This window comes from Thalia democratica, chromosome 1 (genome assembly GCF_965202585.1).
Source record: "Thalia democratica chromosome 1, ktThaDemo2.hap1.1, whole genome shotgun sequence".
NCBI classification, from domain to species: Eukaryota; Metazoa; Chordata; class Thaliacea; order Salpida; family Salpidae; genus Thalia; species Thalia democratica.
In genome coordinates, this window is record NC_139165.1 from 74,961,372 (window position 1) to 74,986,218 (window position 24,847).

General features: G+C 25.5%; 1 protein-coding gene across 1 annotated transcript; it reads right to left on the reverse strand.

Annotated features, from left to right (window-relative positions):
* Positions 1-489: 489 nt before the first annotated feature.
* LOC145839214 (CIMIP2 protein CG18335-like) lies at positions 490-4,175 on the reverse strand. The gene is made up of 7 exons (XM_082946822.1): positions 4,123-4,175; positions 3,649-3,790; positions 3,225-3,318; positions 2,938-3,098; positions 2,559-2,649; positions 2,108-2,359; positions 490-548 (listed from the first exon to the last, which is right to left on the reverse strand). Exons 1-7 carry the CDS (start codon positions 4,173-4,175, stop codon positions 490-492), a joined length of 852 nt encoding a protein of 283 aa, XP_082802948.1.
* Positions 4,176-24,847: the final 20,672 nt, after the last annotated feature.

Below are 24,847 nucleotides of genomic sequence, written 5' to 3' on the forward strand. Positions count from 1 at the left end.
ACTTAAAAGCCAATACTTACAAAAATGACTTTATATTTCTATACACTTGCTTTTACTAGGTATTAAAAGTCTTTGAACTCTAACATGATTTTTTGTGCCATTTAGCTTTTTTACTATAAAATTTGTACATATATACTTTGTGACAAATGATATTACAATACTTTTACAAGATTATAAAACATTATTTAAGTCTAAATTCATTTCAATTTATTTGCATGTATATGAACTATGCTTATATCATCGTTTTAAAAACTGTCAATTTTTAGTAAAATCCTCAGTTTAAAACTTAAGATAATAAACAAATTAAAACGACACAATGTTAATAGTAAAAAGAAAAACGTAGATATTATCATACAAAGTATATACAGAAAGAAAGTCATACGTAATATCACAATAGCTACGTTCAATAAAGTATAAGTTACAAAAAACTTAATTGGAAAACTGTTAAGTGTGTAAACGTTTTTGTTGTTTAAAAAGAAGAGTCTTAAATTAAACTTTTATATTCTGAGTTAAGGCTGTGAAACTTTTTCCATGGCGAAACTTTTGACCTGTAAAAAATGATGTTTTTGTTATAGAGTAGTTTAAAAAAGTATTAACGTATATCTAATTTAATTTGTAGAAGTTCTTTTAAAACAACTATATTATGAAACCAATTAAGAATTTTTCGTAGTACAAGTTAAAAAGATGAACTTTATAAAGATAGAAAAAATATATATATGTATGAAAATTATTTAAGAATTATGTATAGATTTATTTCACTTTATATAGTCTGCTTTTAAACTGATACACTAATAGTAATAATTTGTTATCATTAACAGTGTATGTACGTGTTAAATTTTTTTTTTATTACTTTGAATTTTAACTAAAATTAAATTAATACATATTTTAAGTGAAACATAACTAATTATGTTTCAGATAGTTCTTAGAATAAACTGAATAACATTTTACAGCTATCCAGGAAAAAATCATGTTTCAAGTTGTAAGGCCATTTACACACTAAATTTAAGTTTAGTAAACTTTATAGTCGTTCTTTAGTTCTTAAGGGTTTAAAACAAAACAAGCTGTAGCTAGGCACAACAAATCTGATGAAACAAAATTAAAAAAAGATATGATTTTTAAAATTTCTACATATAAAAACAGTGTATAATACTTTAATTGTAATAGAGCATTTCTAATACTTTATTGATTTATGTTGCAGTTTTGTATAAAATACTTGTGTTTTCATATTATCTGAAAGACTTAAACGCTATGAACACTAGAATTAGATAAACAACAGTGTAAATCTAAAATTAGTACAGTTATTTTAAAATTAGTTAATAAAACTGATTGCAAAGTTATATGGTTTAATGAAGCAAAAAAAATTTAAAGTCAGCATAAATCAGTGTTTGATAAAGTTAAAAACTAAATCAAAGTTGTCATTTATAACATTTTTCAGTTATTGTAAGCTTCAAAAAGCAATGAAAAAGAGAACTTTTTATTTCACCAAAAAAAAAAGATGTATAAAAGTTTTATTTAAGATCAATTATTCGTGGTTTTACAGTGATTGCTTGCACAATTTTATATATTGTGTACCAAACTTATTACCTTAAAACAACCTGAAATACTGTCTTTTATATACGATTCTTTTTCTGTATTTCTTTTACAAAATTGTTTTATTAATTATGAAAAAAATAGTTTTTGTGATATTGTTTTTTCACTATATTTACCAAGTAGTTTTGATTTACTTAAGCCGTAAAAAAGTTGAATTAAAAATAGCCTATTAAAGTTAGTAGTTTACTTTAGTAGTTAAAATAACCTCTACACTTGTTTTAAACCTAAACATTTTGATAAAGTTTTGAAAAGTTTAAAACTGTTTAAAACTAACATATAAAACTATTTACTAAAAAAGTTTAGGAATTTAAAGTTGCTCTAAAGTGTACAAGTTTTCAAAATTTATAACTAAAAGTCGACTAAATCAACAAGTCAGCTTTAAGATTTTTTTAATAAAATGTTTTTCTTACAACCATTAAATAAACAAAATATACATTCGAAACTTTTAGTATGCACCATTTGTTTATAATACTTCTATATTTTACGCATACAAACTCAGCAAGTTTTTACAACATACCTGGAACATGCCCGGCGTACCTCGGTATAATACCGAGTTCAGTGGAATAAACGCCACTGCTTCTCACGTTTTGCTCGTGCGTGAAGTCCACGGGCGTCTTGAGCGTTGCGATCGAAGCTGGGGAGATCGGCTGCAAGGTGACCTTCTTGTGCTTGTGCTGCTGGTTTTCGAACGTCTTCAGCGCGTAGTTGGTCATGGTGTTGTAAGTCTTTCCGCACTGGTTCTGGTAAAACGGAACGTGGCCCGCGTAACCTGAAGTAAGTTTTGAAGAAGCTAAAACTGTGTATACTTATCGTTTGTTTTATATTTAAGTTGTTGAATCACTTTAAAGTAAACTGTCAAACACGCTCAAAATTCTTTACAAGTAAAATTTATAAACTGGTTAGAAATATAGTAAAATCGTTCAGAACAGTCTAACTATCTACTTTCACATTAAAACTATTTTACTAACCCGAAATAAAGAATTTTAAGTTCTTGTTAAGGGTAGGTCGAACTTTCACACACTCGCTATGAAGATCATACGGAGTCCTGTTGTCTCGAGGCTTTAATTAGAAAAACATATTTAATATTGTATAATATATAAATGATATGTGGTATTTTTTCAAATATTGATTTACTTACATTAAAAGTTATTAAAAACATACTTGTTTTAGTTATCAATAAAATTTTCTAGATAAAACTTACTTAAAAGCAGCAATTTTCATACATTATATTAAAAATTCTCTAATACATAACCACCTTAACATTTGAAATAAGTCGTTTCACTAAGAAGCCGGTAATGCCGCCTTAATTTTCTAACGACCGTTCTAGATATGTGTTTTAACTAAAACCTTCTTAAAAGGCACTAGAGGGCGGTTTCGGTTGTTTATTGCGTCATCGAACGTCTTTCTGTTTGTGAGCTGTCTATTTGTAAAGTCGATCAGCGATTGGTCGCAAATGCTCGGAAACCCTTTGCCGTTGTAAACAGAAAAACTTGCCCCGGGCACATGACCTAAAACAAGTACAAGTGGTTAGTTGAAATCCTTAGTAGCACAAAAAACTAGTTTGACTTATTTTGTTCAATGTTTTTTTTCACCGATTTAATTGTAGAAGTTACTGTTAAAAAAAACAAACTTACCCATGTACCCAGAACGCATTTGGGGTTTGTAAACCTGGCAGATTGGGTGTACTACTCTGCGGTTTTCTAAAACATTTTTTACGTCAGGGGAGCCCTGTAAATTAAAGTTTCAAAAGTATATTTATTGTGAATATAAACAAAATTTAGAAGTTTTACTAATATACTTTAAAAGTTTTGTGAAAAATTATTATTCAAAACTTTTTTTCAGCTTGAAAAAGTTATAAAAAGTTTCAAAGAGTTTATATTACAAAAGTATAAACTATTTTTTGTCTAATTTATTTAAGTAGTTGCTGAATAACTTTAGATTGTGAAAAACAAAAAAAAATCTTAGTTTTCATTTATCAAAATAAACAAAAGTTTGAGAAATTAAAAAGAATAGAAATGTATGTGAACTTTTTTATTTTAATAATAAGCAAAAAAATACTGGTGCTGTTTTTGGCCGATATGTTTTAATTGGTTGCAGTATTGGTTTTTGGCTGGTGTTTAGTGACACCAAGAGATCGTGAGTGGTCTTTCCAAACGTATTTCCACATTGAAACTCATACTGAGGCTTGTGCCCAGCGTATCTGTAAAATAGCAAATTAAATGTTTACTAAATGCTAAAAAGCTAACAAAATGTTTTATTGCTTCTTATGTTGTAAATTTTACTGCTATTAAATCTTTATTGTTGCAAAATTATTTATGTGTTTACAAAGCTGTTAAACACTTTTAAGAAAAAATTAAGATATATATAAAAAATCTATAGAGTTAAATAAGCAAAAACTAAAAAAGAAAATAGTTAAAATCTACGAAACTAAATACATCTTAATCATTTTTTTTTTCTAGCAATGAACCTAACCAAAACTTTTGTTAATATTATTAAATATTTTAAAACAAACATAAAAGTCTATAAACTAACCCAGGTATATGAAATGGTTCTTCGGTAACAAGTGAACTATTTCGAAGGTTCATTTTATATATAAATAATTTTTAAACCAACTAAAATTTCTGATTTATATCAGTATATAAAAGGTTTGACTTTTAACTAGAAATTTATTTAGTCTCTGAGTATAAAAGTAAAAAAACAGTTTTTCACATTTTTAAACACTTTTGTTACTGAAAACATATACTAATCTTGAATTAAAAATATTTAATGTAAGATGTAATTTTTTACTTTATTTTAAAACAGCTGTTTCGACAGTAAAAATTCCTCGAAAATAAACTACCAAATAAACAAAAAATATTTAAGAAAAATAACGTTGAAAACATTTAGAAAAAATAGTTTTGAAAATATTTATAAAAAACATTAAAATCAATCTTTTACTTCATCAATTATAAAAGTTTTTGAAGCAGTGGTTTTCAAATAAAACTCTGTAACAATGAAGTTCTATTTGTACATCGCATCTACGCTGACACTCAATCATAGATAAAGTTTGTTTTGAAATCTCTATTTTCATACAAAAAATATTCAAGTTTTTTAAACATATTTTTAAATAATCTTTTTTAATCAACATACTGTTTAAGATTTAACAGCTATAAAAGTTAAATTGGTCATTTTATCTATCTTAGTTAAATAACAAAATAAGATTGAAAAGTATACAAAAAATAAACTTTATATCTAAATATTTCGTTATGTTAATGATCAAATTGGAACTTCATTGAATCTTTTCTTGTAAACAATATATATTTTTTAGCCTTCAATTTTATCTTTAGTTTTTTACTAGTTTTTAAATTTTTTGAATAAAAAAACAAAAGTTTAACCAAAAAAAAGAACAGTTTTGTGTTTTTCTTAGCAATCGAAACCTACTTAAAACCATTATACTTTGTTTAATTTTAACATTTATTAATTAAAAAAAAATTTCTACGACCACTCATTCTGATACTATTTTTAACTAAAAGTTCATACAACTTATAAGAACATGGTATCATAAAAAGCACTTCATTTCGAATACCACCCACTCGTGTTTGATCAAGGGAAGCAAACACAACCTGCCTCGTTGTGCAAACTCCGTTCGGAATAGAGTAATCACGTGTAAACAAACGAAGACCGAGTAATGAGCGTTTGTAACTATGACAAACTTGCTTCATTGAGAGGTTTGATTAAGAGCTGAGCAAATAAGTTAATACTATGCTGAATGCTGTTTGTTCTACTACTGTAGTTGTTATTGTTTTGGTACGTGTTGTTTTACGTATATTTTTTTTTTTGAAAGTGTTTCTTTAGTGTAGCAATAAATGGTGTCACGTCATTTGATTTATTAAATAAAACTTTCAATATGAAAACTCTTTTGTTTAGTAATACCTATTAAACATTATGTTTTAAATCGAAGACCTTTTGTTTAGGTTTAACAAAAAAATACCTTCATATTAATATAGTAAGGCTAACAATTTTCTCGTTACTTCAAACAAAAGAGTCATAGAGAAACTAAAACCAAGTATTTATTTACATTTGGGGTATAAGGTTGTTTCAAAAAGATTTTTAATATCAAGTCGAACTGTTTAACCTCTATGCCGATAAAAAGATTAAAAAGTTAATCAAATACTTACGTACATAAACTACTAAAACAAATATGAAAAGTCTTTTGTTTAACATATCTTGTATAAACTCCCTAGTTCTCGTGATTTTATGCATCAAGCATTATTTTTCTTTTTATTAAGCCACAAGTTTTTCAACATTTTGGTTTTCATTTTGTTTTACTTAATATTTTTATATAACTTTCATTTGTTTTGTTCAAAATTTTTTTTCAGATTAATTTGTAACAACTGATGATCTCTTATATCCCAATATAGTTGAAATATTTTAATAAACTATAAGTATAAAAAATACATTAATAAAATGTATAAAGTATATCAAGCTCTATGAAGAAATATTCTTGTTTGATTTCACGAACTAAATGCATTTTGTTTCACTGCGGACGAATTCTTTTACTATTTCAATTATAGTCTAAAAACAAAAATTAATAAAAATTTAATTTGTATATGAATTCAAGTTTTGATTTACTATTGAAGCACGAAAAAACTTTTGCACGAAGGATCACTTTTCCACGAAAAGACAATTTTGCACGGCGACAATTACTATTAATGTACTTCAAGAACTGATATATCTATATATCAGCTTATACAGTTTTAACACATACTCTTTTTGTTTAAATTTACTTTTGATTGTTTCTAATACATTTTTTTTTTACTAACTATATACTTTAAAAAACTAGCATGATGATGACTGTGTATACTTGTAGACACAAGTTCTAATAGTATAGTTTAACTATTACTCAGAACATTCTTAATTGAAAAATTAAAAGTTTACCCAATACAACAAATAATCTTTTTTTTTGAAAGAAATGTATTTTAACGAAAGCACTTTATTACAAAAAAAAAGAACAACTTTAGAAAAATAAAGTTAGCCTAATAAAAAAATGTTTCCTAACTTTGAAATATCGACAATTTACTTATAAATTTCGAAAACACTTTTTTAATATACAACTTTACTTATTTAAACACTATAAACAACGTACGCTCTAAACAAATTTCTGAACACTTCAAGTACTTTAAAAAAAAAACTTAAAAGTTGTTTTGGAAACGAAAACACGAGTCTCTCAACACAAAACTCTTAGCTGCCTAAGTTAAAAAAAAAACAAGCTTAAAATTCTTGTAAAATAATAAACCTTTTAGGTTTTTTACAAATGTTACTCTGCTGTCACTTATATCCGCGTTGTGTTATCACAACTTGGATAAAGAAAAGGGTGGGATTAAGGAAAACAAAAAAGTTTTAATCCGGCATTGTTGTGCAAATTGGTATTTGTAAATGTTTGTGCTCAACACACGTATCTTGCATTGTTGTGTGGGTCAAGGTAAACGTTCAATTCAGTATTTTACGCGAAAATTATATCATGTTTTGCATGACGCTTAGTTTCATTGAACCATACGGACAATCATATCAAATGTTTGCTTTTCTAACAAACTGATGTCTTAATAGAATATAACTTACGTGCACTAGGTAAACTTTAAATGTTTGAAATCTTATTTATATTTTGAAGATTTTTACTAAAAGGTTAAACTTTTAAGCGATCCAGTAGAAACAAAATAAAAAAACGAATAAAACATAGTTTTCATTTTTTTAATTCAGTGAAAAACTATTTTTATCATTTAGTGTACCATAAATGAAAAACTTATCTGAAAAGTTAGAAACTAAAATTAAAAAAAAAAATCATAAAATAGAGTTATATTTTATGTTGGCGGTTTAGTCTACAAATTTGAGCGAAAAGTTTACTTTTTCCTACTAAACATCAATAGTTTTGAACTTTTAGCGATTGTTTAGTTAATTTAAACATGTTTTTTAACTCCAAAAAATAGGGAAATAATAAATATTTTTATTAATAAATTTATAATTTTATAATGTTTAAATATTTAAAATATAATAAAAATATAATTTTTAAAAGTTATTTCAGATTATCGTGACAAATAGTAAAGTATTAGATTAAATATATAGAAGAGAAAGCAGCCGATTTTTTTTCTATCTTTATAAGCTTTCTTTAACAAATTGTAAAAACTAAACTTATCAATATTTAAAAAAACAGTTCAAATTTCATTTGGTATCATATTGGTCTCTAAAGTAAAACAAATAAAGTTATTAGATATTTAATACACTACTGTTTATTGATATTTAAATCTTTATTAGTTACATACATCAAAACCTTAATTAAATCTTGTTTGTTTTATGGTTTAACAAAAAAAGTTGCATAGCGATTAAATTTATTTTTAATGAACTAGTTTTCGTGTATATTAAAAAAATCAACGATGAAAACTTTATTGTACAGATATACTTTAAAATATAAAATTCAAACTTCTACTCGCAAAGCAAACTTTGACGGCCTGTAAGGTCTTTTAAATTTTATTGCTGCTCTTTACTAGAGCTTTATTACTGATAATTTTTCATTTTTTGTTTTAAAGTAGCATCTTATTTTATTAACAAAAATAACTTAAAAGATTACTTTCTGAAATCTATTTTTTAAAGAAAGTTTGCCAATGACTTATAAAAAGACTGTAGAACTGTGATTTTAACAAAAGATTTTTTTTCATATATGATTAAAAGTATAAATGTTTTAAGTGTATTAAAACTTTCAGATAAAACTTCCACTGTAATCATAATCTTAACAATTAGCAGCAACAGCTTAAACTAAAAAAAAAGTATATACTTTTATAAAGATTATTATTTTCATAAAGTATTTCAGAGTTTTAAACTTATCCATAATAATAAAAAACTAAATACTATATACATATTTCAAAACCTTTGCTATTTTATTATTTTGTTTTTTATACAAATAAACTTGTATGTTTAAACGTAACCTAATTTGTGAGCTTTGTTAAACCCAGAGTAATATTCAAAAGTATACAAAAGTAGTCTGCCATTTGAGAACATGTATGCTTTGATCGCTTTTTTTAGCCGAAAGTTGTGTTACAACGCATTTTCTTAAAAAAAAAAAAAAAATTGAAATAAATTACTCTAAATCACTTTTTAAATAAAAAACATGAAGAGAAAAAACAATTTAATTTCTTAAAGGTGCATTAATTAAGTTGTCCCACCAAAAAATAGATTTTGAAAATTCATTGCATTATATATACAGTATAAAACACTAAAAACTAATTTTGTCCAAAAATTTACTTAAGTAAAAAACGAAGACCTAACATTTTTTTCTAATAAGTATTAGAGATGACCTAGAGCTTTTAATAACCTTTTCAAAGCTTGTTTTCAATGAAGACAAATTGAGATTTAGCAAAAACTAAAAGAACATTTTTAAATACAGTAGAGTAGTATCCGAAAATGTACGCACATGCGTTAAGTACGAAAAAAGTGTCGAAAATAAATGTAATCTAAAAACTTTGACTCATATGTAATAAATTTTATTTTATAAGTTTTTTGTCAATCAGGAGAGAGAATTGTTTTAAGTTTAAGTTTTAAAAAGCTTACTATTATTACAATTAAAGCCGAATAGGTTTTTGGGAAGCGGTTATAAATAGGAGGTAACAAATGTAAGTTATAAACAAAGTATATAAATTGTCTTATGTAGCTTTAAATTTGTTACTATGGTCTTATTAGGTTACCATAAAGTAATAAAAAAACTAAGTTTACTTAATACATTGCTGATGTATTTTCTACATATTAGCAAAACCATTTTTATTTTATACAATAAAAATAAATAAGAAAAGTAGCAACTGATTCTTTATAGAAATAAGTAATTACAGTTAACATTAAGCTTATTTTAAATAAAGCACACAAAATAATTAAAGTCTTATTTTGTTCAAGACATTTCAATTACTACATACAAGTAAAAAAGTAGTTACCGATGTAAGTTAATAGATCATTTTTTACCTACATGCTGCAGTGTAATAAGCTGGATCTACATCAAATGAGTCGAAATCATCTACTTCACTTCGACACCACTTCGAATTTTCTTCAACAACTTGCACTTGCTGGAAAAGAATTGTCGAAAGCAAGTTTAAAAATTGCAGAAACTTTTCAGCCTGAAAGTATTAATTAGTTGTATTAAATTTGTTTTTTTTTTAAGACTAATTACATATTTCATAAAATTGTGAGTTATAATGAATAATCATACAATCTTAACTTCATTTGTATATGGTATGTTCATTTTTAAAAGCTATTTTTCTATTCTTCTTTAAGTCAGTATTTGTCTTACTAGTATAATTTAATTTAGATTCTTGTTACTATAGACTTTTTTAAGGTTTTCTATTCTGGCATTAAAAATAATTTTCTTAAGTACTAAAGTAAAACAGACAAATATAACAGTTAAAACATTATTTTTTCTTACTTTTTTACTATGTGTGCAGTAAATAAGTTGATATCAATTTAGTCAGATGCAAGTAGTTTATACATAGTTTATGATATTTAAAACATTATATTTTACTTCTAGTTTTGCAAAACACTGATGGTATTTATCACTTCTTTTTTAAATGTGCACAAAAGTATTTGTAGTCAGTAGATATATTAAATGGTTATTAAATGTTTTATTTTACTTTAATTTTATAAAGTTATATTATAATTTCATAGATTTTCTTAAATTTTTTTATTTAAAGATTACAAACAACTTTTCAAAAAAGTATTCATGTGAAAAATTGTTTTATCACAACTTAGTTTATGTATGTGGTATAAATAGGTAGCTTAGAAAACCTGCAAGTAAAATCGCAAACTTGCAAATGCTGAGTCAGCAAAAGCTGAGTTTTATGTTTTTGACTCAGTTAAATAATGAACTAGCCTATCCAATAGTTTTAAAAAGGACATCATATTTTTAAGTTAGTGAATTAGCAAATTGTCCACTTTAATAGTTACTTAAATGAAATTTTTACCTAAAGGCTTTTACTGCTCTTAATTATTGAAATTTTATTCACTTCTTATACTAAAAAATAAATATTTTTTTTTTCTTTACAATAAACTGTTTTGATTCTATCTTTAAAATTTGTAAGTTTTCCAGTTATACATGACAATCAAAACCTTGTAAACATCTGCTTAGATTTTGTATTAAATGATAATGATATTCTTACTTTGCATTTATCAAAGTTCAAACTTATAGCTTACCTCATTACTTGTTAATGAACTTATAACTTAATGAATAAATAGTTTAAGATTGTCTTTAAGTTTATTAAGTTAACTATCTTTAAAAGGTATAAAAAGCACCAAAGTTTGTTTAATAATGTATTTATATACTACTTTTTGGTTCAGTTTCAAATTAATTTAATGGATACTGTGCTTATTCTAATAAAATATTTTGGGTATCATTGATAGTTTTTGTTTTATTTTAGGCCTAAGCACTAAAAATTTTAAAAAAAAATATCAACATAATAAACTAAATAAGTTATATGCATTTAGATTATCATGCAAACAAATCACAATAAAGAAATTCATGCCGAAAAAGATGATATAAGTGAACCTCTATACGTTAACCATGTAAAAACAGAGATGCTTTGTATTTTTGAATACTTACATAAGATTTAACCTATTTATGTGCGGGAATCTATTGTAACAGTAACTTGCAATGTCAAGCTAACGATCAATAGCTTTTTTTTATGTTTTATTTATCACTTTGTCATTACTGATGATACTTATTTTTTTTAAATCACGTAGTTAAAAGTATATTACATTTACGAAAATAATTCTCAGTTTGTCTTGAACAACAACTGTATATTTTTGTTACAGTATATTTAACCGTTATTCATTGTACTTACATTAAAATGCTTGATGGAAACCACATCTTTATACAGTAAAACATTTTACTTTCGTTTTTAGTTGTTTTGAGAAAAGCACAACTATGTTATTTCAAAGAGTTTTGTTCTAAAACAATGTTTCATTCTACAAGAGATCCTCAGTTTTAATTAAATTCTCGTTAAAACATAGTTGTTTTTCTTCTGAAACTATGTTTATATACTTGTAAGTAACAGCCAAATAAACTTTGCTTTATATAAAGATTTTTTGTATTAATAAACATATGTAATAGAAAACATAAAATGTCTAAAACTTTTCAGAAGTGTTTTTAAACAGGTTTTAATAAAAAAAAGTAAATTATGGTTCATTTGCTTATTAACTTATGTTCAAGTATAAAGTAAAATAAAAGCAAAAATTATATTATAGAAATAGTTTTGTTATATATAATCAAAAACATATCACTTCCCATGTGAAATGATGTCGGAGATGTCACCGCCCGTATCATACAGTTTGGATACCCGAGTCTTCACTGCGTAACTTTTAACCAACATAATTTCCTTGAATTTTTTAAACTTTGTTAGCCTAGTTGTAGTTTTTATTCTTAAGATGCATTCATTTTTATCCAAGCGTGTGTTGATTTCAAGACTCGCTCATAAAGACTTTAATCTTAGAACTTTTTTGAAATGCAACAAAATAAAACATATAGTTAAATAAAATACTTTTGATACTTACTGGTGTTTACATAGATAAATTATTTAATTTGGTAACATCTAAATTTATATCTTTATTTTTAACTATCCATAGCACAGTTTTTTAAACTAAAATAATTATAACATAGTAATCGATATCAACAAAATACTATAAGTGTATTTATATTATTGAAAAAAAATTATTTATTCAAATCCATATTTGTCTTGATGTATAACTTTTACTTCGCTTTTCAGATTTGCTTTAATGTTTTATATTTTTAGATAACGCCTGTTTTCTTAAACTAAATTGTTGAACAATAAGTTTTTTAAACTTCTTTAAAAATTACTGGTTGTATTTGTCATCAATTTTAATAAGTAGTTACTTTTGTTGAAATTTCTATCATAATTTATTGGAATTTTATTGGTGTTTCCGAAACATGTCGAAATACATAAGCTATTTTTCTTTGGTTGCAGGACGTTTCAATCTAGATAGTTAATATTCAAATATTTCAAGTTCTGATACTTATTAGTAATTGTTATCTATCTCTTTATTTTTTCCTTTAAGTTTCTTATGAATTTAACTATCTAGTATACATTTTATAATTTTTAAGTAATAAAACCTATAAATTATTTTATAAACAATTTATAATTGTCAAGTAGCAATTTACATATGTTTAGTTTTTATGTAAAAAACGCTTTTATTACAAAAATATTCTCAGTAATAAATAACAGAATTGTATTAAAATTAAAGATTTAAAGCATGCAGTAATAATGCAATGATAAATGATTAGCAAACGACCTATTCTTATTTTGTAAAAGCATGTTTTTAGATGAAAAGTATTTTGTGGGTCAAATATTTTATTTGGGAGTCGCATCCGCCATTTGAGCCGCAGTTTGCCGGTCTTTATATTGAGTATAATTTAGAAAAAAAACTTAGTTTAAGTAGTTACAAAACATTTACTGAAGCTTGAAACAGTTACATTTATAAAAAATCTTACAAATTAAATTAAAACCGTTTACTCTAAAAATAATATAATGTATTTGAATCATATTTAGAATTACTAGGTCTATTAAAGCTTTATGCTGTAAAACAAAAGTTCAAACTTTAATGATCTGTTAATTAGTAAATCAAAAGCGTTTTAATTATTATTTACAAATTTGTTTTACTAAACAATGTATTCAGACTTTAAATATTGTCACATTGGCTTGTGAAAACTGACAAGAAAAAAAATTAATCTGGGAAAACTAAAGCCCATGTAATGTTTGTTGCTCGAAAAGCTTGGTAGGGGGACCAGGTGTCCGAAAAACCTTTCGGTTACCGAGTCGCACACAAAAATGATCACAATTTAAGAACTTTTCCAGAAAAAAACACCTAAAAACTATGTGACAAAAGTAAAAACTATAGAAAAAGAGTGGCAATACAGGTATGTTGTCAAATACAAAAGCTCAGATTTATTTAAATATTTACGAAGCTATAAGCTTTGGTTTAAATGTTGCTGTAATAGTAGATATTTTATCAATTTTCAAGCTTACTTTTTTGAACTTCTTAATTAGCAAGTACCTTCGAGCTTTGAAATTTTTTAAGTAATAAAGTTTTGTCAATAAGGTTTATAAAGTATTTTTATCTAAAATAATCGTTTTTATTTTTTAATTATTTTTTATTTATAAAAAATTGTTGTAAAACTAACACAAGTTTTCATGATTTACATACCATATTTTGTGAATAGGTTGCTTAGTTAATAAAACTCTGGCAAAATACAACAAATTGAGTAAAAACTAAATATTTCTTAGAGATTTAATTAGTTGAAGATGAATTACTTTTATCACAATTAAAACACCTTAAGAGTTATATATTAGAACTAATATAAGTAAGAGGGTATAAACAACCAAACATTGTAATTTTTCGTAATTAGATATGATAAAACTTTAAAAAGTCATATTAATTTCGAACAAGTACCCTAATTACTGACAAAAATTTTCGTGTTAAGTAATTAGTTATTAAGTAAATGTTACTGACTATTAGACGTTTAGTGCACAACTAGTATACGAAATTTAGTTTACCAACAACTTTGATTCAAAGTAGAACACTTTCAAAATCAGGCTGTTTAAACACATTGAAAGCACCTTAAAATGTAACACACTAAACTTATTACCATTGTTTATTGAACGCCAAAAAAAGCGCTTAAAGTATTTTGTTCTAGGACCTGGTGCACGAAAATAACCGTTTGGTTATCGAGTCGTACACCAATTGGATACACTCTAAGGTCTTGTTTAGGATCAAAGTTCTTATGTAGATTTTAAATTTAAAAATAGTAATTTATTATTAAACATTCACCTACAATTAAAAAATTGTTAACTGTAAAAAAGTTAGTGTTTCCAATTGTGTATTAAATTCATTAATTAAAAAAGTATTTTTTTAAATACTACTTATATGACGAATTTGTCACGAATAAATATATCATTGATATTTAGATATCATTCAGAATAAATTAATTGAAATTAGATAATAAAATAAAAATTCCGCTTTCTTTCGACTTTATCTCGCAAAAATATTTGCTTTTTTAAGCCTTGCTTCAAAAATTTCGTTCAACTTTTCTCGCAACCTACTATAAATAAATTCTTTGAATTTTGAATACTCCTGTTTAAACTAAGCGTTACAGCAAACTTCCTTAGTCAAAAATCTCCACTTTGTTTAGACTTTGCTTAGTTAAATTGCTTTTAGTTTCTTTTTTAATACAAGGTAGATGATATTGATACGAATTTAAATAAATATTTGATGAGATGGTTTAATTGCAAACTTCCAAATATAAAGATTTTGAAGTTTTTAATACTGTAACTGAGGGTGATTTATTTTTATTTATTAGGAGATCAACAGGTTTAGGCTTGCTTTTGTGAATGTTAAGGATTTGCGATTTATTAGGATTTAATTATTTTTTATGTGCTTCATCATTGTTAAAAGTTATCAAGACTTAATTGTAAGGCATCATATGACTTACTGAATATTTCTGCAGTTAATTTTTTTTCAGCTTGAGTGTCGACCTTTCATTTACAAGTAATGAATAGGCGCGGTCCGATTACTCCAACCTGTAGTACTCAAATAGAAACAGTTCAACCATTTTACAAAGTCTTTTTACAATTACTTTTTGTGTTCTGTTTACTAAGAAAGCTAAACTAAATCAAACTAGCTCTTAATAAATAAAAATGTATTAGCTTTGATGATGTTTATATCGAATTAAAGTTTTATTTAACCTTCAGTTTAAAACTGAGTCGAACGCTTTTTACATGTTAGTATACACTAATTGGATAGATTCGTTTTTTGAAAGTTAGGTTATAACCAAGAATGTATACAGGTCAATAACTGAATACATGATGAGCAGTGAGGAACAAATCTAAATATCTTAGATTTAAATACACTTAGAAATCTTGCAGTAGGTTCAACTTTGAAGTTTAAATAAACTATATATAAACAAAGAGTACTTCCTAAAATTTTAGATTGCTCATTTCTTAAGACATAGTTTATCTAACACAAAATTATTAACACTACTAAATATATATAACATTTAAAACATTTTTTTTTTATTAGATGACGATAAACTTTCAGCAAAACGTAGTATTTCAAACTTGGGTGAACTGAACGAAGTACCTCGGTATGACGCACATTTCGTGGCAAACGTAGTGGTTGTAATCATCCGAAAGAACCGCCTTGCTACTCCTTATCTTCCTTCCCCCGCTGTCCCTTTCGTAAGTTTCGTTCTCATCAACCGTCCCTTGCACGACGTACCTCGCGAAGTTGCTTTTTGGCGCGCCTTCGCCGGCAAAACCTTCCACCACTTTCAGCTCGTCCGACCCCAGCACTTCGTTGACGGCGACGGTGAACAAAGTGGTCGGTTTGCCGCTTCTCTTCAACTGGTAACAGCCCTTTTCAAGTTTTATTTTTCCAGTTGAGTACATGGCCGCCAACTCGGAGCTCGCCGTCAGGTACACCCCCGGCCCGAACTTTCCACCGACCGAACTTTTAAATCCCTCGTTGATAATCCCAGCGCAGCACTCGTTGCTCGTGCCGTGGAAGAGCATGACGTTGTCGCTTTTTCCCGCCGAAACACTTTGCACGCGCAACGATGCGCGGTAAATCTTGCGGGTGTCAACTTTTTTTCTGGTCATCGTTTCTTCGAAGCACTTCTTGATCAGCTTGAAGTCGCCGTCGGTGGAAGAAATTTCCTTCAACACGTACATGGAGTCTTCTCTGTACATGGTGCTGTTGATGTTTAGGTTTTTTTAATGAGTTTTATTAGGGTTTTTAAAAGTTAAATGAAATAAACTGAGAGTTGTTTTTTAGAATACCGGTATAGTTTTTTTCAAAATAAACATTATGCGTTTTGCTTTGATATTTTTAGTTATTAAAGTTGGTTATGTTGTTGTTAAAAATATCACTATTTTTGTTTATATGTTTGTATTCTGGGATTATAACCTATCTTTAAATACTAACATTTGCTCTACATTCACAATTTTTGAGCATAAAAAGTAACTTTTTTATAAAAAAGATTTAAAGGTTATGCAAAAGCATAAGTAAAATGGATAAAAGTTTGTAACAATTTAAAAAACTTTTGGAAGGTTTTAATATTGAATAAAATACACTAGTCTTGCTGGGAGAATTCTATATATCTGTTTAACTACTTTACTGCAGCTTTAAAATAAACAACAATGCGGTTTTTATTTTTCATACGAGGTTGTAACAATACCTTATTAGAAAGACAACCAAAGGTAGATATTAAACTTTTCCTGTAGCTTTGAATACAATCCAAGAAAGGTGTAAAGTATTCGAACTTTTACTTTTACATTTTAACAATGTTTTTTAGCTCTCTTACTTGATTTTGTTTGTAAAATGCATGCAATAAGAAATTATAAGTGTTAAAACTAGAGTAATCATAAAAAATATAAATTTGTATACTCTATAAAAATTATAAAAAATAACTATATTCTTATAACTTTTGATGTACATTTGTAAAAATTTTTAAGCACTTTCTCAGTCAGTCAAGCTTTTTTTATTTCATTTTTCAAATTCCTTTCCAAGGTGTCTACTAAATATTAAGAAAGAAACGATAAAATATCTTTTCAAAACGATTAATTTAAAGCTGTTTTTTAAAAGATAAAAAGTAGGAATAAGTTAAAAGTATTTTTAGGGAAAATTACTGAGCTGTTAAAATAAAGTCAATGTTTTTATATGTGACGCGCAACAATATGCATCTATCTAGATGTTAAATATGTTTAGACAATGTATTCAGATGAATTTTATAAAAAGTTAAATGAATTTGTAGATATAATTTATTATATTAACTCAAAATTTTATTTTAAAGACTTTCTGATAAAGCATTTTAATCAAAGCTTCTATGACGGTTTAAAGTTGTCTACATTAATGTCAACATAATTAGTTCAATTCAGCTAACTTATATAACAATTTGTAATAATTTTGATATTTACTTTTTAACAAAGGCTTCATAGCCTTTTATACGTAAAGAATTAGACTTAATTAGGAAAAACACACGGGTAATGAAATTTTACCAGTTTTTTTAAACTTTGAAAACTATACTTAAAACACTATATACTTCATAAAAATATCTGTGAAAATTAACTGTAAAAGAATTTTTTTTGGCAAGTTGTTATTAGCCTAAACAAAAGGTAACAAACTGTAAGCTTGAAGGGCCGGATTCATTGGCCGTACTTTGAACTTCTTCCTTTACTTCAATCATTTTTTCATAAACTAACTCAGGAGCACAGTCATCTGTTTAAAAAAATTAATATGTTTTTTAGTCAGTGAAACATAAGATTTGTACACAATCACTTATTTTAATTACTTAAGTTTTTTATTCTACATTTTATAATCGGAATTACTTACAACTATAAAAACATATTAAAATGTCAAAAAAAATTTAACACTTAAATATTCAACTAAAGTTAATTAAATATAAACATATAAAATATTTCTTTTAGTATTAAAGTAGTGTTTTTTGATTTAAACCTTTTTTTCATAGCAAAACAACATTTAATGACAAGAGGTTTAAAGCATAGATAAGGAATGTAAACAACAATTTTAGAATTTTACTTTCATTAAATATTTAAAGAATAAAAAGGAGTAACCCTAAATAAGAGTGAGGTGGAAGAAATTTTATAAACTCCATAAAAATACTATACATAAAATAGAGTGAAACGATAGGGGATAGTGACAACTTGAACTCGAGCAGTGTCAACTCGAGCTGGAACTATTCGAGTAGGACTGGCATATTTTTTATGTGATAAAAAGTAATTATAAACGTAAATAAAATGTAGTTTTTTTATTTGAATTTTTTTTATAACTACTTAGATTTTTTTTACAAAAAAAATCTTTGTTACACTAACAAATATGTAGTTGTAATATCAAAAGGCTTTCAATTAGTTCAAAACTGACAATACGTTCAGTCACGTTTATTAGTGTGTCTTAAGTTCACTAATTAAGGGTAGATCTTTAGATACAATATTCAAATTATTCAAAATTGAGGTTTAAAGTTTTAAGAATTTTTGTTATGCGCCGCAACCCCTAACAAAAATACCACGCGACATCACTAATACAGAATAACCGACCATCGAAAATATACTAAAAAATGCATTTGGCCGGATCTGGACTTGAGATGAGGTTTAAAACTTTCACTGTATATTAGAGAAAAAAAAAATTTAATACTAGATATTACTGCATAATTTCGAAAGTTGAATAATATTTAGATCCAGCCGGATCATAAATGTAGATCCGATAGATCACTAGTGAAAACAGTTGTGAAGTTATCTAAAAACTTTAAAGTAAACTTTACAGCAATTAAAGTAAGGACTTTATCAATTTGCGACATTTTTAAAGTGGAAACTTCACGTAGTCTTTGAATGTGAATACCTTAATTTTAAATTTCACATCATTGAGTTCTTAATAAAACTATTACGCAAAGAACCAAAAAATAACTTAAAGAAGAAATGTCTGCTTTATGTCGTATTACATCAGTAGAAAAAAACATAATTTACAGTTTCAAGGTTTAAAAAACTTGATAGTTTATATGAAAGTTTTATTAATGAAGTATTGTTGAAATAGTATTGAATGCAGTAAACAATAAGTTAAATCGAATGACTATGTACTTTGAATTTTTGAAATGTTTTTTGTGTGGTTTTTTAAACAGATATTAATGTTTTATTTACAGGTTATTTTTATTACTTTTCTAATTTTTTTACACCTTTTTTTATCTTAAATTTATATTTTATAGTTTATATATTACTATCACTTAAAGTTATAGTTTTTAAAGTTTTTAATTTACTTATCACAGTTTATAATTTTTGGCCAAGTATGGGCTAAAGAAATTTGAAACCCACAAAAATCTTAGTTAACTATTATAAGTATATTTTAAATGTGCTTGACATATCATATAAATTTTTTTTTTAATGCCAAACATAATTTACCTTTTATAAAATCGTAAACTTTGCAAAAAATGTCTTCAACTCTTATCAAAATCAGTAAGGAGCACTCTTCTTGCCAGACAACATTAAAATTCTCCTTTATTCCGAAAATATGTTTGTGGACAGTGCTTAGAAACCTAAATATTTTGTTTGATAAATTGTAAAGTACAACTAAAAAATCTTTAATTTATACAATTTGAATAAGATAACAACAGTTCAAATTGAACAGCTAGTTAAAGAATTTAAATAAAATCTACTAATAACGTATCTACATGTGAAACGTATCTACTAAAATACTACTAATCTACTAATAAAATAATATTTTATCTTAACTTAAAAAACGTATCTACTAAAATTATATATTAATTTAAACCATAAAAAATAATGTAAAATAGTAGAAAATTAATACAAATAAGTTAAATATCATAAATCAACAAATAATTATTTTATCTAGTGATTTACTAAAATTTGGGATTTGTAAATATGATTTAGATTTTTTCTTTCATTCAGTCTCTGGCCAGATCCCGATCTCAGCAAAAAAAAGTCATGATCTAGTAGTATTTGGTTCCAGGTACTTGATCAGGTAGATCACTAATTTAAATACTAAAACGAACATTTTTATATATTTTTGTATTTTTTATGTAACGTGAGAAAAGTTCTTTACACATCTCAAAAATAAAATGAAAACCATTAAAAAACACAGTGAAATGCTTATTTACAAACTTTATATTAAAAACCATCAAGTTTGCTTTACACATGTAAAAACAATTTAATATAATTAAGGTATATAATATTTTGTATTTGAAAACAATATTTGTTATAATTGACGATGCTATTATTAGTATGTATTTCAAGAGATATTGTTTCAAATCTAAATTAGTAAACCAAAAAGTAGTTGTAAACCAGGGTTAAGCATTTTAAAAACTCAAAAGTGAAGGGTTAAACTAAAACAGCTAAAATTTGAACTTATAAAAACTAAAACTGTAGTAGAATCAAACTTTTCTCTATTGAAGACACTAGTTATACTCTGACCCCAACAGATAAAACAAGAGTTTAAAAGTTTTGAAATTTTCTCTTCGCATAAAACATCTGAGCAGAAATAATTTGAACCAACGCTTTTTCTATTGTGCAGATAAATTGCTGTGAAAAAAAAAATTCATGCAAATATCAACTATTTGATCTAAAAATAAACTTTAAATTTTTTAAACTTAACTTACATTTGAATCTTAAACAATTTTATTACTTCTATTATATAAATCAAGAGTACATCAATTATTTGTTTTTGGTTAAACAAATAAAATGTGTTCATTAAAAAAAAATTGAAATGTAAAACTCAAATAACCACGACTTAAAGCACTTTGGTAAAGCGTAAAACATAGTATATGATTTCGTGTTTTAGCAAAGTTAAAGTTCAAACTTTTATTTGTTTTACAAGCGTCTATGTTAAAATTATTTAAGTGATTTATTTGTTAACTATATAAAAAAACTTTAATTATCAACAAATTTATGTTCACTACCTAATGGTTTTTTATTTTCAAATGCTTCATCTAAAACTTCTGCAAAAGATTTTGTTGAGAAATGGGGGCCAACTTTTTGCTTGCAGTAACTTTCAGAGAAATAAGCGTGAAAAGGATTTGAGTCGGCAGTTGTTTCATCACAGAATTTTTGAGGCGCTTAAAATTTTGTAGAGTAAAAAAAGGCTTTAGAAAATATACTAAGATCTCGAAGCAGTCTTAGTCTTTTAAATTTTCCAACTTTATGCAAAAGGTTAGAACAAAGTAAAATATTTAGAAAAATAAAACCTTTAATAAGTAAATTAAAGACTTACTCAGATCTTTATTTTTTTGTCTTATTTGATATAACAAAGAAGCTCTAGAGAAGTATACATTGTCATCAGCAGTATCGAAGCCCATCTTATCACTATGTTTTATTTGTAAGTAAAAATGTTAGTTAGTTCTGAAAAGCAGATAAACATAAGTAGTTTATTTTTCATTTTTTATGTGCATTTTAAGTAATTGTCAATTCTATAAAGCCACTTGTTTAATTTTTTTGCATTAACTAAAAAAAATTATTTACAAAGTTTTGGTAAAGACCGAGAAACGGGTCTAAATTGCACAAAGACAAAATTGCACGAGGGGACTAAATTGCATGAGTATTTTGCACCAAGGTTTAATTTTGCACCAAGGTTCAATTTTGCACGAGTTACATCTTCGCACGAGGGTAAAGAAAAAAAAAACAATTAGAAAAAAAGGAGGGAAAGGGTTAGCAGAAACATTTAAAATAAAAATAAAGACACAATAAGTAAAAATTAATACAAAGAATAAATAAATGAATAATTTATTAAATAAAATTAATTTAAAAAAAAAGGTACCGACCAAGGGTAAAGATTGGGGTAACAGTGAAAGTAAAAAAATTAAAGAATTAAAAAACTATAAAAAAAAAACTTACCGACCGAGGGTAAGGGTTAGGGGTAACAGTGGTAGCAAAAAAAAACTAAATATAAAATGAAAATTCGGAAATAAATAGATAAAGATTTAACTAGTGCAAAAATATCTCCGTGCAAAATTGTATGCTTGTGCAAAAGTGTCTTCGTGCAAAAAAGACCCTTCGTGTAAAAGTATCTTCGTGGAATTTTATCCCCTCGTGCAAAAGTATCGTTGTGCAATTTTGTCCCCTCGTTCAATTTTTTACGCTCGTTTGTATTAACCTTAATATAACTCTCTAAGTTTTTTATTACATATAAAATAAACTTTGCAATGTACTGTAATCAATTCATAACATTTGTTTATTATAAAATTGCTTTGTTCAAAATTTGAATTAAACTTTGTTTTATACTTTTACAAGCTAATGATAATCACACCAGTTTTATGCTTGAACCAATAACTTTTAGTAATGGACTAGTAAGATAAGTAAAAAAAATAAAGAAGGTAAAAATAAACATTACAAAATAGCTATAAATAAAGTTCTTATTTCTATAGGTACTGTGTTTTTATTATGATTGAAAAGTGTTTTTTAGGAAATTTGATACTTTTAAATTATTAATGAAACAATATCAAACTAGTTTTTAAATTACTTAAATTTGGAAAATCATAGCTTTTAAAATTTCAATACCTGGAAAAATATTAATGCTGTAACTTATGATATAAAGTGTGAAAAAACAACAAAAAACTATTATTACTACACCAACTTACTAATAGATATCCACAATAAATTACTACAGAAACTGAGAAGTTAATTTTTATGATATGAGTTCAGTTAATCTAAACTCAACATATTTTTCAAAGATTTATATACATACTTTTACACAAACTTAAAATATTTTTTAACCATCAATTAACAAACTAAAATTATTACAATCGAGGTTATAAATTAAAAACCTGTACTGAAATTGTAAAACAAAATTTCATTTATGTGCTACTAACGTAAGGTTTAATATCAATTTTGTATACAAAACCAGTATGTAATACGTATTATTTTAAATACTCGTATTGATTAAACGTAAACTAGAAAACTAATAAACTTTATTAACTAAATTTTTCACTGTAAGATTGTTTAAAAAAACATACTACATATTAAAGTATAACTGAAATAGAAAAATATTTTTGCAAAAACTCAATTATTCATAGTATTTAGTATTTATCAAGCATCACGGGTAGTTTTAGGATTTTTATATTGGAAAGCTTAAACTTTACATTTTAGTATTAGAATAGTTAATAAAAGTTTTTGATTTATCGGATGTTTTTTAAAAGTTTAAATCTAGCAAGATCCGAATTTTTTGCTCCAAGTCATGTTCTGGCCGGATCCGGATCTGTTTTTTGCAACTTTAAATAAACCATAAAAAGTTAATTTGTATTTACAGTGCTTTGTTTTTGATTTTGTTTTATTTTAAATATTGTAAGAGTTTGATAACATAAATACTAAAATATTAAAAACAATTGTTTTAGCTACAAATCTTAATTGTTTGAAGTAAAAACTTTTAAAAATACCAATAATTTATTTTCAACTTAAAGTTCTTATTCTTAAAGCTTACTAATAACTAATCATGTCATATTTACAGGATTGCCAAAAATTTAACCTGAACTTATAAAATAAAATCTGTGATAGAACAAACTGAAACTGCTAATGTTATTTAAGCTTTAATATTAAACAAATTTTTTAAAACTAAAATTAAAAACCTGATACCTGGTAGAGAAAAAAAAAACTGAATTTGAGAAAAAAACATTCTTTAGCTACCAAAACTACCGTGAGCTAATTGCGAAAGTGCAAACAACCTGGAAACTAGTAAAAAATTATATTTTTAAGCTAATTTAAAAAAAAGGTTAAAAAATTTAATAAGATAAACATATTAAAATTAATTTTTATAGATAAATTTTTTTTAAATACATAGGCAGTAAAATCCGCTGGTACACATAATATATTATAAATAATGATGTCAATGAACGTTTATACCTTTACCTCTAAAGCTAATTATTTTATTTCACAAGTTTAGAAAGTTATAAAAGTAAATTAAAACAAATTTAAAAAAATAGGACTAATAGAAATTTGGCAATTAAAAGTGCTACATCTGTGCACAAAGCACACTTTGACATTCTCAGAAACTTATAAAATTAGTTTTTTTTAATCATTTAAACAATTTATTCAAAAACTTAAAGTATATTTTGATTTTATAAAAACTATTTAGTTTTACATGCTCGTTTAGATAGCACTGATTTATTTGTGTGTACTCTGCTAATATAAAGTTTCATTGCAAAAAATTTGTGGTTATAGATCCAAACTAGTTCTAATTATTAAATTTTTAAATCAATTGCATATTTTTAGCGTTTTTTATCTCATTTTATGAAATTTTTGTCTTTTAAAACCTAAATAGTAGGTTTTTTATTATGTTATTTATAAAGTATGTGCTAAAAACTAATAACATATTGTTTTTTAATCTTATCTGTATTACTGAATATAAGAACATCTTAATCTAGAAAAAGAACAAACATCTAGTATAGCCTTAAATTATCACAAAGTTCTGACAAACTTAATTGAAAAGATAAATAGACAAGAGTTAACCTGTTAATATTTCAATTGTGTCCATTTTTTTTAAGTTGTCTTTTGTATTAAAACTTTCTTAAGTTTGTAGTTTGATAAGAACAAAACATTAATAATTAAAATTCAAAATATAAATGTGTTATTTTAATCTAGCAGAGTTATTCAAAACCATAACATGTATATAATTAACAGCGATTTTTAATCATGATATCTTCTTTTTTGTTTTTTTTTATTAAAACTTA

What these genes read in the sequence shown, in the direction of transcription:
- LOC145839214 (XM_082946822.1), bottom strand. Translation starts at nt 4,175, where the DNA reads ATGAACCTTCGAAATAGTTCACTTGTTACCGAAGAACCATTTCATATA. An exon ending in GAACCATTTCATATACCTGG is followed by an intron (nt 3,791 to 4,122) that starts GTTAGTTTATAG and finishes GCTATTTTACAG; the next exon opens with ATACGCTGGGCACAAGCCTC. An exon ending in AATGCGTTCTGGGTACATGG is followed by an intron (nt 3,099 to 3,224) that starts GTAAGTTTGTTT and finishes TACTTGTTTTAG; the next exon opens with GTCATGTGCCCGGGGCAAGT.